Source organism: Malurus melanocephalus, unplaced genomic scaffold (genome assembly GCF_030028575.1).
Source record: "Malurus melanocephalus ecotype Western Australia unplaced genomic scaffold, MMel_1.1 scaffold_49, whole genome shotgun sequence".
Lineage (NCBI taxonomy): Eukaryota > Metazoa > Chordata > Aves > Passeriformes > Maluridae > Malurus > Malurus melanocephalus.
Window position 1 is genome coordinate 780,528 of NW_026623281.1, and position 14,982 is coordinate 795,509.

Sequence of the window (14,982 nt, forward strand, 5' to 3'; positions counted from 1 at the left end):
TAATTGAACACAGGAAAAAAAAAAAAAGCTAAACTTTGCAGCCACTGTCAAAAGTTTAGAAGGCTATGGCCTTAGCTMACATTATTTATAACTACTATGACCCTTCTGACTCTGATCACAATTTTCACATCTACATAAATAGATACATACACACATACACATGCGTGTATATATTTTTCTATGTTCAGACCTGTGCAAATACAACGTTGCCATTTTTACACAATTTTATTAAGTAACTCAAAGCATAGTTACATCACTTTATCCAAATGTATCAGTTCATCAAATGTATCCAAATGTAACAGATTTTWCTGGCAACAACTGCAAACAGCCATGAGAACGCTTCGCTTGCATGCACAAAAGCACGTTTTTTCCTGGTGAAGATGGATGGCTACATCTTATAGTCCATCTTCTTTGATTTTAGGACCAGGATCCCTCTACCCTTCCCAGTGGCAAACTTAAAAACTTGTTCTCCCAGTTCCCAAAAGATACACTCATCAAGTTCTTAAGTTAATACKTTACTCACCAATGCTACTCAGAGAACTGCTGCTTTCAGAGTCMGAAGGCATTATGGACAGCACACTGTAAGTAGACCCTAGAATGAAGAAAATAAATAGAAAATAATAGTATTATTTTTCATGTCTATAATAGGAAGATTAGGAGTGATAGTAGCAACAACAGTGACAATCTTATTTTGGTTTCTTGTGTCTTTACATGTACCAACTCCTAATTCATTCATTTGTATTCTTATCCTCAAACTTCATTCAGACTTAAAAACTTCATTGAATTTGCAAATAAAATTTGCTTACATCCATTTGCAATTTCCATTAWCTGGTCTTAAAAGCAAGAACCTACAAAGCAGCAAGTTTTCTCATGTATTAATAGATCAATAGACAGTGAAGTCTTTTATTTTAGCTATTTTAGAACTATGCTAGATTTTATTTACCAGAAGAACTAGAAGGACAGGTCCTGCTTCAAAACATTAACTAAACAGCTCCACCATCCCTCACAGACAGATAAATCCACTACAGTGAAGACAGGSAATGACTATGTACAAAAGCCTTTAGAAATCTGCTCTATTTTCAGCACCTGCCAGGATGTAAGACCTGGGCTCACAACAGCCAAGCTCTAAGACAGTTTTGATCCTTTCAGGAGCTCACTTTCCTATAGTCCCTCCTTCTCATATTCCAGTATTTCTTCCTTGCAGTTTCTTTGAAACTAAGAAATAAAAGCTGAGAAGCAGCATGAGTAACTGCATGAAATAGATGGAAGAAAAGATAAGCTAAAAAATAAGAAAGAAATTAGTTTTTGCTCATATCCTCTGCTTCCTATGAGAGAAAAGCATGACATCTGTAACTACTATAGTGTTAGATGAACGAAATGTAAGATACGATAAATAATTCTACCAACACCACAAGCAATAACAGAAAAGTTTAAAAAAGAAAAATCAGAATTGAGGCAAAAAGAAATGCACCTTGAAGTAGACTGTTTAATCTGACAAATCTGTATGAAAAATTATTTAAAATACATTGGTCATAAATAATTCTATTTGATTGTAGGGGATATAAGTTTTTTGTTTTGTTCAGATTTTTAGACAAAACAGTACGAGCATGTCACTGACACACTGGCCTCAGAAAAAAACTGCTGCACATTTTAGCTTCCATTTCAAACATTTTCAAATAATTATTTAAGCTTATAATTATTATATTATTTAAGCTTATAATTATTTAAGCTTTAATAATTAAGTATTCCTACTTAATTAAAGCTTATTAAAAGTAAAATAACTTCTGCATCAGTTATATTGAACCTCCTTATATATTCTAAACTCTTATGACTTGCAGTATTTCTTGCAGTATTTCTTGCAGTCTGAACTTAGACTGATCAGAATCGTAAGGAAAGCTGAAGAAACCAAATCAATGTATTAACAGAGTAGGACATGCTTATGACAGACAATGTGTACTGAGATTGTATCAAAACTGCGTGGGACTCAGGCACAACAACATCTTGTGCCAGGAAGCGACACTTTATTATGCTCAGCAATTGAAGGCAAAACTGCGCAGTTCCTTTAAAAAAATTACACAGGAGTTCCACACCTAAATAAATGTGTAACGATTGCTAGCTGCTTTTGTATTTAAGAGTGAAGAAACACAAGACTCAAAATCTCATCATCTTAACTCATCTTCATTTTATTTATCTTCAAGACACATTGATCCTCTCCATCTCCCTGTCCTGCAGCACAAGCCAGAGACAGGATTTACAATGAGTTAAATTCTGCTCTCTGGAATGGACAGAAAGGTTTTGTGAAGCTGAYTTCATGAATGGAGAAATATGACACTCCAAAGCGAAGTTCTTAAAACATTAGCTCATATTTGTGAACGCAAGATCCGGTATGCATGGCATGTTTTCAAGAAAACCTACAACTGGGAAGAGGGGAGGAATCATCTGACCCATTCATAATTCCTCCCTTCTAACAACAATCCAGTAACATTTCTCTGGTTTTGGTTTGTTTTTAAACTACACAGGGTGCAAAGCTCATTATCTGTAACAAGTGCCACCTTTGTCATCAGCAGCAGTATTAGTAAACATCAGAAACAAYAACCAGAGGTCTCACAGCAGTCACAATATTAAAATTAATCTCTAGGTATGGTATTGACACACATCCTTGTATTAAATGAAGGCTAAAGTAGAATTGTACTTGGCATATTCTGCTTGATCAAACTAGCAATCCATCATTGGGACCTGCAAATGCTTCAGGAAAAGTTTCCCCACTCTACAGGATGCCTCTCCCAAAAGATTTTTCCACTTTATTTCCTTTCTTATTGTTTTCTGACCATCCATCTTGTCAGATTGTATAAAAATATAAGATCAGAACATTAAACCCAACAAGAAGCCATAAACACTCTCTTAGATTAATGTTGAAAATTCTTCACACCTAGGATCTCACATGGCTTTCACCACACTTTTACAAATAGTTGATTTCAATATTTTTCTGCTAGTATTGACCTTTCATACTGAAACCCCCCAGTGGTAAAACTTGCTACATTTGATTTCAATTTACTGATTTATAACAATTGCTGACATGTTCCTGAAGTTCAAAATTACAACTTGCAATGATAGGATTCTGAAAAACATAGTAGAATCTATACACATTTAAAAATAAAATTAAAAAAAAAAAAACAAAAAACCAAAAAAACTCTACAACTACATCAACAAAAGACCCACCAACCAACCAAACAAACAAAAACTGAACCCCAGAAGCAAACCAAAAACCAAATATGTCTTTTACAGATACACATTGATACAGAGAAGGAAAACACCATAATCATCCTGTCTTTACATKGCAGACTTGCTTTCTTTTTTACTCATCCAGACATAAGCTTTGGATCAGTTCCTGGCTATGCTAAACAGTTTTGGCAGAGCACAGSGATTTAGAAACTGCTACAGTATATACTTGAAAACCTTAAGCATCTCATTTCCTTCTATTTTCAATAACTAGAGCAAGTCAAATTTCTTCAAGTTATTACTTGAATAATATTAGTCTTTATTAATCAGATTACAGGAAGGCCACTTAAGAACTTGCAAATTCAGGAAAGGAACTTGTTGCATAAGTGTGGAAGGCACTTCCAGGGACAATTGAAAACGGTGTTCCAGTTTGCCTTCATCTTTCACCACACAACAGCCACAYAAAAAGAGTGACATGTATTTTCCTTGCTAAGAAAGACAATGATAGTGGAGGGAGGAAAAAAAAACAACAGAAAGGAAAAAAAAATCCAGAGATGAGCTACACGTCCTAAGACAGCAACTGTCTAAACCAGCAATATCCTCATCAGACACCAAATCAAGAYTGATGGGATTTTAAACTATTCACACAAAATTAACAGAATGTTTCTCTCTTCTGTCTTTCTAACTTGTGAATTGTGAAACACCATGTAACACTGCTCATCACCTGCTCTTCACAGACAGACTGAAAAAAGCCAAGTCAGCTAATCTCCAAGCAAAGCCTCCAAAACAAGCTTGCACTTGGCACCTTCTGTAAGAAAGTAGGATGAAGGATCAAATATGCTATCTTCTAGAACATTATTGAATGGCTTGTGAGAAAAAACACACTATGTTCCAATTAAGAGTTAAGATGTSAATCACCACTACCACATAGAAACCTCCCAACCTATCCATACAAACACATGTACATATGCAGGCTCTGCTCACAGCTCTAAGGGGACTGGAGYGGCAAAATAAGGTATAGTGATTCACCTCTACAAAATTCACTGCACATAGTCTTTCAATCCACTAATTCTTTCCACCCCCCCCAATCTATAATCTGACGCAAAGAAGGCTATTTCACCTTCCAAACATCATTACATGAACTCAACTGTGTAGGAATAGTTCCTCTGTCAGATACACACCCACAGCACRGGGCCAAAAAGACAAGTACACTGAACCTGCTTCAGTATGTGAAGAACAAGGGGTTTATTCAAGGAAYATGAGGTGTTTCACCCCCCAAGATGGGGAGTGCTCTGATCCTGGTTGCACAGCCCTTGGTAGGTCATCCATCTTTAAGGATTGCATTTAGATGTGCAGTATGACTGACTCCTAAATTAAGCATGGTTTCTAACTAGGAACACTCAGGTCATTGTAGGACCGAGACTGGGAGTCTTYACTGGCACAAATTTCTTTTGCTACTTCTCTGTGTTTAAGGATGCYGTCAAACAACCCTCCATGCTCCCCCGCTGCCAATTTCCATTGTTAATTAAACTCTGCTTCTCCTCCCACCTCCCTTTCCAGTACAGTGACTGCCAGCTGATTCAATTTATTGCCAGCAAATGATTTTTCTGATGGAAATCCAACGCACTGGATGAGAGGGCAGCATGACAAACATTGCTTTATCCACATCTCCATGCACCAAACCAAACTGACTTTGGCAGGACTCCTACTTGCTGGGGGGAGCAGTTGTTTGATTATAACTGGAAATGGTCCAGAATACAATGTTCCCTTTGCCCTTACAACAACAAAACTGCCCAAGGAGCTCAAGACCACATGGATCTGCCATGCACTGGCTCTGAAGATATTCACTGAATCTTGCAGCTGGGTATTTCCTCTACAAAAGCAGCTGTGAGCAAACCTGGAACTGCAGGTGACAAGAACATCCACCACATGCCTAACCGGAGCATTTCGCAAACAACTCAAACTTTGCCCATGATAAATAAGCATAGTGGTTCAAACTGGTTTTTTTGGGACAAGTCATCAAGAGCAAACAGGTACCTACACCCATCCATAAATAWAAGAACTGATTTACTTCATTGATAATGGTACAGTTAAAGCCACATAGCTTTCCTGCCCTGCAGAGACTTTGAAAGGAGGACAAAGGGGTTTGACACAGCTCTAACTCACTCCTGCACAGCRTGAGAATGAGACAGACAAGGAGAAAGGCACCTTAATGCAAACATAACCACAATCACACCAAGGCCTTGTGCTATTTACACAACATGGAAATAGAAGGGTCAGTCYTTTKTGGTTCCAAGCAGAGGAGTAAYAAAGTCCAAAGACTTTTTTACCCTYTCCTGACACTACCTACCTTTTCTAAATTCAGCTRTGYACAATTTAATCTTATAAAGCTATCTGTCTTCTCTGAATAYCCTGATAGAATTCAATATCCCTAGCACACTGACAGGGGCCAAACTTCTTTTTCTGACAMGATATAGAAGAAAGTAGTTGGAATGCTCTTGTCAGAAAGTGGCCCAGCAGCCTGGTACTATTGAAGCACTAAACCAGCAACTGATTGAAGAAGTTATTCACACAATACCTCCACATATGAGCATGCTGTTTCCAGTCTGAAATGCCCATTTTGCTACAACTTAGAAACCAGCTCATATCTGCTGCTCTCAAGACTGMAAGAGATGTATCAACATAGCCATTCAAATTCAGACCATGTGGGAGTCACTTCTGAACATGCCTCCTTTGAAATTACAGTCATGTTGGGAGATATGACTTTCCCAAACCTCGTATCTCTCAAAAAAGGGGTTCATGTTACTTACTATGAAATCTGGCATAAGGCTCAAGAACCTTCCTTGCAACCTTGAAAGGAGATACATACTCTCCAACCAAGCCCTAAAAATATGAACTCTCCTTATACTGCTCTTCATGGCATGCTTCAATATTCAACCCTCACTCAGAAGAAAAAAGGGGAAAAAATTGTCCCAAGATGGTTTCATTAAGGTATATTACAGGAGGGCTTTAAACTCAACTTGGTTGYGTTACAATGGAAAAAAACTATACACACTTCCATAGAAGAAAGAGCTCGTATCCAAGCTTCTTCTGTCTCTGTTTACAGCAACTGTTACTAAAAATGTTAAGAGAAAATATACATCTAAGCGAAATAATTTAATTTAAATCTTGTTGTCGCCTTGGGAAGTTAATTTCTTCTCTAATATTCTACTTCATTTAAGATAGCAAAACTAAGAAAGAACAAAAATTACAGTTTTCSCCCTCCTAGTGCTTTAGATCAGGAAATCCTGCTGCCAGCAGTAATTCCATATTAAATACATATGTATTTATTCTGTAGGCAAGAAGCACAAGACTCTGCTCATTAAAAGAGATGTAAGCCCCTGTTACCTACAGACTTCAGGCCCAAGTCCTCTTCAGGACATCTGCAATTACAGGAAGGTCATCAGAGCTGCATGAATGCTACCTGCACATACCAAGTGCTGCAGACAAAGGAAATGGCAAAGTGACCAAGACCCCTCTCCAAACCCAGACTGGAGCTATCATTTGGTGTGCGTCTATACAGGTTCTTTCCAGAAATGTATCACTTTTCACAAAGGTGATAACTAGACAACTCTTGCTATGACTTCAGAAGAAGGGGTGGATAAAGTAACAATATCAATTAAGAATATATGTCATCCACAGACTGTACTTTTTCAAAAGACAAACACACAGATATAAAAAAGAAACCACACCTATGCTCTCATTAGAACAACATAATTATGTCCTTAAGTGCTCTGCTGTACTGAATGATTATTACAGGAGTCTGTTACCTACGAACTATTTACAAAAATAGTTTGTTGCAGAAATCCCCCGGCATGAACTTCATGCCTCTTCTGGTTACAGCTGCACCACCCACAAGAGCTGTTCATCCCTCACCAGAGGTAACCTTGGGCTGTGAGGAGGCAGTAACAGCTTGATAACCTCCTCCACTGGCCCAGGCACCGCCAGGTTATGTGTGAGCAGACCTCTCCCGGCACACACAGGGAAATACATGGAAAAATACTGCTTAACTTTCCTAAAGGCAAAAGTAACACATGTAACTAAAAAGAACAAAAAGCCATCTTCCCCCAAGTAGCAGGGTGCTCATGCGTACAAATGCTCACTCTACCTGGGAGCTAAGAGTCGAGAATGCTGGAAAAAAAAAAGGAACTCATCTGGAAGCAATTATGCCACAAATTCCTGCTTTTTGCCTTTTTCTGTAGGACATAAGAGCTGCTGCTTTTCCTTCTCTTTCGGTCATGGCAGGACAAGGAGGAGACAACGTTCTCAGTCTTTGCTGAGATAAAGCRGGGAGGCAGCCACGAGGTGCTTTGCAATGCTGAAAGAGTTCCCTATATTKGACACAGATATTCCTGGTGGCTTCTTCTTCTGGCCTCATTTTTCAAATAAATCWTTAATGACAAGACCCTGTTTTGAGACTAAATCCATTCAAGCATCTAGAAAGGTTTTTTCCTACATAGCAAGGGTATCAAGATACTAGATGGGCCTTTTAGCTTTTTTGAAATTATTTTGGGAGAAAGCAGCTATACCTGCTGCAAGTCTAGCAAGTCACCAAGTAGCTACCAACTTAGGGCATTTCAAACCAACAGGTCTGGGTTACCGAGCAAGCAGCTGCAGTGATCTTACAAGGAATAGGTGGGACCTTGGGGTCCTAGGACAGGCAGGCAGATCTTACTAAGGGAAGGATTTTTAGAACCCAAATATTCACCAGAAGAGCAACTGTAAGGTGGGTGAGGGGGGGGAGGGGGGGAAGGGCAATGCCTGCAATACAGACAGTGAAATGCTATTTGCTCTAGCAATTCTGGAAAATGTTCCAGAGCTTACTGCATTGACAGTGTACTGATAAAAGCCTGAAATCACACTCTGACCACAAAGCAGCAGCATTAGCATTATATGGCAGCACACATTGAGCTTACTGGAATGCAGCCGACTTCCTTGGAGTCTGGGAGAGACATAGGCTAAAAATTCACCAAATGCACTTGGTGTCCAGCATGCTACTCCAAACACAAACATAATGCCCTAGTCCACTAAGGCAGTCACRGGAGAGAAGAAAAAAGAAAACAAGATTACAACACAGAAGTAGGAGAACATGACATTTTGGACAGCATWAGTCAAAGCTGTGGAGGGGAGAATGAATGGCCTCTCGCTCAAGGGAGGTGATGAAGACAATAAACAAATCAAGTCTTGTCCTGMCTGGGAAGTCACCTGCCTGTCAGAGGTCTGGTTTCTCATTTACATTTCAGAGCAGAAGAGCAAATGAAGATGCTGCCTCCCCATCAGCACCACTTGTCAGGCATGAAGGTTGAGTGAGGACAGTTTAAACATTCAGGCTCACCTCCTGATGTCAGCACAAACGTGCCCTAAATAAACATGCCAGGTGGTCGGGCGCAGCAGGCTGCAACACTTTGCAACCCCTTCATTTAACCATATAAACATGCACATTGCRCTGATTCCACATCAGCAACCTAAGAGGGAATAAAAATTGTGCCTCCAAAGGTAGCCTTGAACAGGCTTTGCTGTGTGGGCTTCATGGAAGGCTTCGGCACCTCTTCATTAAGCCTTCAGAATACTGGCTTTCTTTACATCTTTTTCCTTGAACAGATTCTGCAGATATTGGTGCATTTTCCYAAAGGAGATGGTGTCAGTAAAACCAGCTGCCATCAGGATTCAAGTGTTCCCTTTTGATTCCCACTTCAACAATACCTACCAGAGTAATGAGGTCAAGGGTGTGCAGAAGACAGAAAAAACACGAGGAGAATGGTGGTGAGCTTTAAGAAAAATAAAAGGTAAACATTCATTGCATCCATTGTTTTCCTCACATACACAGTTTTCAGCATGAAACACTGACCCACAGTTAAATACTGATTAAACCATAATCAAACCCATGCAAGTCCTATAAACTAATAAAGGTTACCCCGTAAACAAAGCCCACCAAAAACCTGAAGTGAGATGARTTACAATGCTACTGCACCCATATCCAGCAAACATTTGAAAGACATTACAACAAAGACCAAATTAAACTACTCTGTAATACGAAAAACTGCTTAGGAGATGACAATGAAGACACAGGTTGAGAAGGAACACKGTTAACCACAGAAATAAAATCTTCCCTATCATGAATTACAGCCATCTTTGATATTGCACCTCTTCTCTAAAAGAMATTTTCACCACTTTTTTCGTTATTCTCACATAGTAATGCAGCATTTGCTGTTGTTACAGAATTATTCTTATTCTGTTTTGCTATTAGGTAAGTCAATATTCAAGATAATTAAATTACAAACAAGTAGGTTACATTCAACCATAATTTTTCCACATCCACCTATTCTTACGCTGCTGTACAAGTTTAACATTAAGAATACTGAGTAGAAAAAATAAAAAGGAAGTCTAATTATGTAAACTGAAATATGTAAAAGCAAACAGATGACTGGAGCTCAGCTCAATAGTTTCATCTTTTCTAATAGTGCTATAAACCACAAACTGCCCATGGGAAATAGTACATCTTCTCTCAGCTTGGATAATATCTTTCAAAAATGGCCTTTGTGAGTACATTAGAAGATATGTCAGAAACATCTGTGAGTATTAGTTTGGAACCATTAGAAAGTAGTTCACATTTCAAAATCCACAATGCAACAAATCCCAAAAGGGTTTTAATTTGTACAAAAGCACATAACCATCTCTTCTCTTTCACAAAAAATACCACAGGAAAACTTCAAAGAAAATTTAAATTCTTCAACTGAAAAAAGGGTTGATAGCATGTAGCCCTGTAAATCACTGCTTTCCCTTCCTGTGCTACCCTTTATCCTGATGGGAAAACAAATCCTGCAACTTTTCACTTGAAGGGCTAAATTTGCTCTTTAATTAGAGATGCTTGTGCTGATTCTGTTTTATTTAAAATGCAGAGATCCTTCCAGAAATATTAATAAATCAGTACTTAAAAAAAAAAAAAAACAAAAAACCACTAACCAAAAACCAAACACCCAACAACTTCTTTCCAGGCAGAGGAAACATTTACRACTTCACAGAATTTCATGGACTTCCCAGACTTTTTTGATCAAGAGCAAAGTCAGATACCTTAGAAGCTACTATCTTCAGTATGAGGACAATGGGATGAACCAGAAATATTTAATCCTGTRAGTGCTCTTATTTTTTGGCATGTTCTCTGTACATATCCATCTATGTATCCTGACAGGTGAAAGTTTGAGGTTGGTCATGTTTATTTATCTTTCAGCTTCATAAAGTATGCTTTTCTCCATCCCCTAGACAGAATATCGGGGGGGAAAGGCTTAAAGTCCGAATGTACATTAACACTTGAGAAAATAAACACAKAAACCTCCACACAAACCCTCTTCACCCACTGAGCTCCTATCTCAGTCCCCTACACTATTAATAAGTATGAGCATCAGTCCTACAATAAGCAATATAACAAAGTTGTTACCATCAGGTAGGCTAATAGGAAAAAAAAAGATTAAGCTGGTGACTTGCACTGGCTCCACCTACATAAAACCCAGGAGCTGATCAGTATTTGCAACTACCCAAGACAAACTGAGCAGAAACACCCGCCCAAGCAAACAAGAAAAGCTTTACAATTCAAAACCGAACTCAGTCTGCATACAAGAACATCTGGAACCTGTTCATCTTACATCAAGAGGTTTCCCCATCAAAAAGCATAATTTTGAGTGCTTTTGGTGATGCCATTAGACAACAATTATGACACATAGAGAGAAGCCGTAAGGAAAGTTTCACAAAATTAAATATCTGAGTTACCAGGGCCCTTTGAATAATGAGCAACACCCCTTTACTAAAATCCTGTATTAGAGAAGTATGTTGTTTCAAACAAGTCAGAACAAGCCCTGCCTGCTACTTACCGCCCTCCTGCTACTTTTAGGCTGAACCCCTGTAATCATTCCTAGAAGTGCAAATACTAACCACTACTATTAATCACTTGACCTTTGGGCACAGTAGATCAGCATCATCTGGTTTTCAATGCAGGATGACTCTAGTCACAGTTTAAGTGTTTTTAAAATGTCACCTCCCCGGTTCCTCAGCTCGAGCAAAAAGGACAAGCATTTGCACAGATTAAATGATCACTCACTGATTCATGTCTGCATGGCAAGTCATGCCCTCTGGCCAGAATTCATCAGAAACATGTTGGCAGATTGGAAATTGGGATGCTTTGTCACACACACAGAAATTAACTRCACATTTATCACCTACACAAATTARGAGCAGATRCAAATAAAAGCAAWATCCAGCAARTAAGTAGCAGTGATAATGAACAGCTAAAGGGAACATAAGTCTCAAAATTATTCAAAGAAATTGTGAAGATAAACTGGCAATCAGAAAGACCATACACCAAATGACGGGACCATTATGTTTTATTGGCACATATAGYGAGGCACTGGAATTCGCTTYGTGTTTTCAAMAGTGCAGTGGATCTTCCAAAGCATTCCCCTCCTATTGGATAGAGGGAAAAAAAAAAACCAACTACTTGAAATAGTGGAAACAGGATAAGGAAATCCACACTGGCAYCAAYAAAGTTATTCTTGGTCCATTARGACAAWGGAAAGTGACAACCACAWTYTATGTTCCCCCTGCTAGTAGAAATRAGAGCCCTAAGGAACCTGCTGGCCCCTGTACAATTCTCATCCCTCCCAAGTGAAGGCACATCCTGTCTCCTCCTTACATCTCACTGCAGAAACAGATCTACTCCTAGTTCTTAATCATCATCTTTCACAGYTTGCTGAGACACTGCTTATCTTCTTATTGAAGCCAACCTCAATTATTCTCMTACTTTTTAACTTTCATTTGTCTTYGCAAGAAAAAGGTAAGTGCAGAGGGGGGGGTACTTATGATTAATATTTTTGGAGAAGAGAAAGAAAAGYTGTATTCTGAAAGCAAACTGACCAACTTTTATGGGACCAGAAACACCCTGCCATGGTCTTGGCTCCAAACACACCCAAAACAATCTTTCAAAATACCCATCACCTAATCAATATTCCTGTTTCCTATGAAGAAACCTAGTATTCTATTTTAAAAACTAGAAATAATTTCTATATCTTCTACTTTTCAATAAATGAGGTAATGAAAACACTTGAATACTTTCRATTTTTTAAAAAAAATACAGTACTGTATCTGGAGGATGTATGTTCATTAAATGGAAAAATTGAAGTCTTAACTAGCAACAAGAGGCAGCACAAAGACAAGTGGATAACATATTTAATTCAATTTACCAATGTGTTTTTTTCTGTGTTATGAGTTAAACTAGCAGATGTCACTTGGAACAAATGACAAGTTTTCTGTTGCAAGCCTTGGCACAGAACAGCAAGGTGGGTTGATTAATTTATTTAAAAAAAAAAAATTTAAAATAAGAGTATCACTATTGATACACAGAAGCAGTGTATATTCAGTTATATTCAGGCTCATACATTCAGGCTTGTATATTCAGTTATATTCAGTGTATATTCCTGTTATATTCAGGCTTACCTTCCCAAAACTATGAACTGTCAAAAAAACATTCCAACCTCTATACCTTAGGTCAAGATCAGCAGTATCTTACGCCAAGTGCTGTAGCCTGCATTTATAAGAGCATGAATATGGATCTAGTGATGATTGAAAGCATTATTAATGGTTTTTCAATTTCAGATTATAATTTGTTAAAACACACTATGTCCATAGACTATACATGTGTTGTTATCCCCACAAACAATGAAAATAAAAAAGAAAGATAACAGATGGGTTTTGACATCAAGAAGTTTTAGCCAGCAATATTCAACATGAAAAGAATAGAAATCAACTGTAACAACTGTTATATCACTGGGTATTTTTCCCCAAATTAGTGTGAAGCAGAAAGCTTTTGGAGAAAGAGAATCACTCGTAGTAGCTCAGTTTGTTCTCCAGTGGTAAAACTATCCATAAATCCCTGCATTTTAGTGAGTGACACWGGCATAGAAGAAGAGGATAAAAAGGAATGTGGAATAGGTTATTTGCAATACTACATGCTAATTAACAGTAGAAATAGGTCTGGAAAAAAGGCAATGTTCATCTATCAAGGAGTAATATCAATGTTAACACATCCTTTAATGTTTTGCTCCCTGTGCTGAACTTGCAGGGCACTTGAAGGAAGCTCCTGGGTCCCTGTGACTAGAAGGTAGAAGCACAGATGGCACGAAGAGAAAATGATGCAAAGAACAAGRACAAGAGGGATAAGTAGGGAAGTTTTTTCTAAAATGTGTTATGGCACAAGAGCTCTCCTGCCACTTTGACCACTCATCTCATTGTGACAGCCTGAAACACAGTTCCCAACTTCACACATCCACAAGAAGCAGGTATAATATAAGAAAAAGCAGAAACCAAATCACAGTCATGTAAGGCATGATAAATCTTTAAACAGTTGACACCCCTTCATGCAGTCTGGTATGAAGCAACATTGTTAAAACCTAGACAGTAAAACATCAGTTTGAAAACCAAAAATTAATGTTAGCACATTGACTTTTTTCTACTAAAAAACTTCCRGCAACCTCAAAGCAAAAAAAATATCCTGGCCAGAACAGCCTACAGCTGCAATGTAGCATGGATATGCACTCCATGGGTCTAGTCAAGCAATATTAAAGCTCTAACAGCATGTTGTAGGAGGAATAAGATTCATGACCCAGAAGTCTTAAAGAACAAATCACAACTTTTGTTTTAATCTGTCAGCATGGCCTGAACACAGAAAGAAAACTGGAATGATAGAACCCACTCTTGTTACCAAGACAGAAGCTCCAATATGGCATTACCGTGGTGGTTAAAAAGGCAAGCCTATAAAATTCTACTCATTGCCTGAATAGAAATACTATAGAGGAATGTTGCAAAAATTTTCTAAGATTTAAGGGTGCTTTTAAATTGCTGGACAAAGGGAGGAAATTGAGAACCTGGAGAAACCTGATCTACAACCGGAGCCAATGTTCATTTGTCTTGATATTCCTGTGCCTGCTCAGACAACAAATGCTGTAATGTGAAACACAGCAAAAGCAAAATTTACTTCCCACATAAGCTGTATGTCTCACATAAATTAAGTACCATGTCAGCCAAGCAAACATTAAAGGCAAGTATTCTCCACATTATCCCTGTTCCTGCATTTCCCTGGAGACTGAAAAAGCTGCTGACTGTTCAAACCTTAGTCTTCACACCAAGCTGACAGAGGTCCCCATTCTATTTATTTTTCATCAAAACAGACAGAAGATCTCTTTATAACTCGAAGGAGGCATAGCCTGCTCAGAAGCTGAGCCTCAGCACAGCACCAGCAGAACACAACTGCTGTGCACCATCTAATGCTTATTTTCATCCATAGTGACTTTTTYGGGTGTGGAATGGGAAGCTAATGTGCAGAGTGAAATTCTATTCATGCYTCCAAAACTTCGAACCCTGTTAATTTATTGCAATTTGCTCATTTTGAAATCTGTTCTCASTACTGAAATACCACACTAATCACTGCACCAGTTAAAGAACTCAGAACAGGTATTATTTCAGCTTCATTTCATACCCTCAGTTATGCTTTTACTGGATGCTTTTAAAAGCATAACCTCCTTCATCTGAATGTCTCGCAGTGGTGTAACATTACAGAGGTGTCCAGCAACTTCTGTGTGTGTATATATAGGTACCAAAAACTCCGGAAAATGTTTCAGCATCAACTACACATCTCACTTTTCTCATTAAAAGTGTTGTTTAAAGATAAGTTCAATTATG

General features: G+C 38.3%; 1 protein-coding gene across 4 annotated transcripts in view; it reads right to left on the bottom strand.

Moving 5' to 3' along the window:
* The window catches only part of DLG5 (discs large MAGUK scaffold protein 5), a 93,258-nt gene that overhangs the window by 58,749 nt on the left and 19,527 nt on the right, over positions 1-14,982 (bottom strand). For all 4 annotated transcript variants that reach the window (XM_057365185.1, XM_057365184.1, XM_057365188.1 and 1 more), the window contains exon 2: positions 524-592. In XM_057365185.1, coding sequence (XP_057221168.1) covers positions 524-592 — 69 coding nt within the window. The remainder of the gene's footprint in view (positions 1-523; positions 593-14,982) is intronic.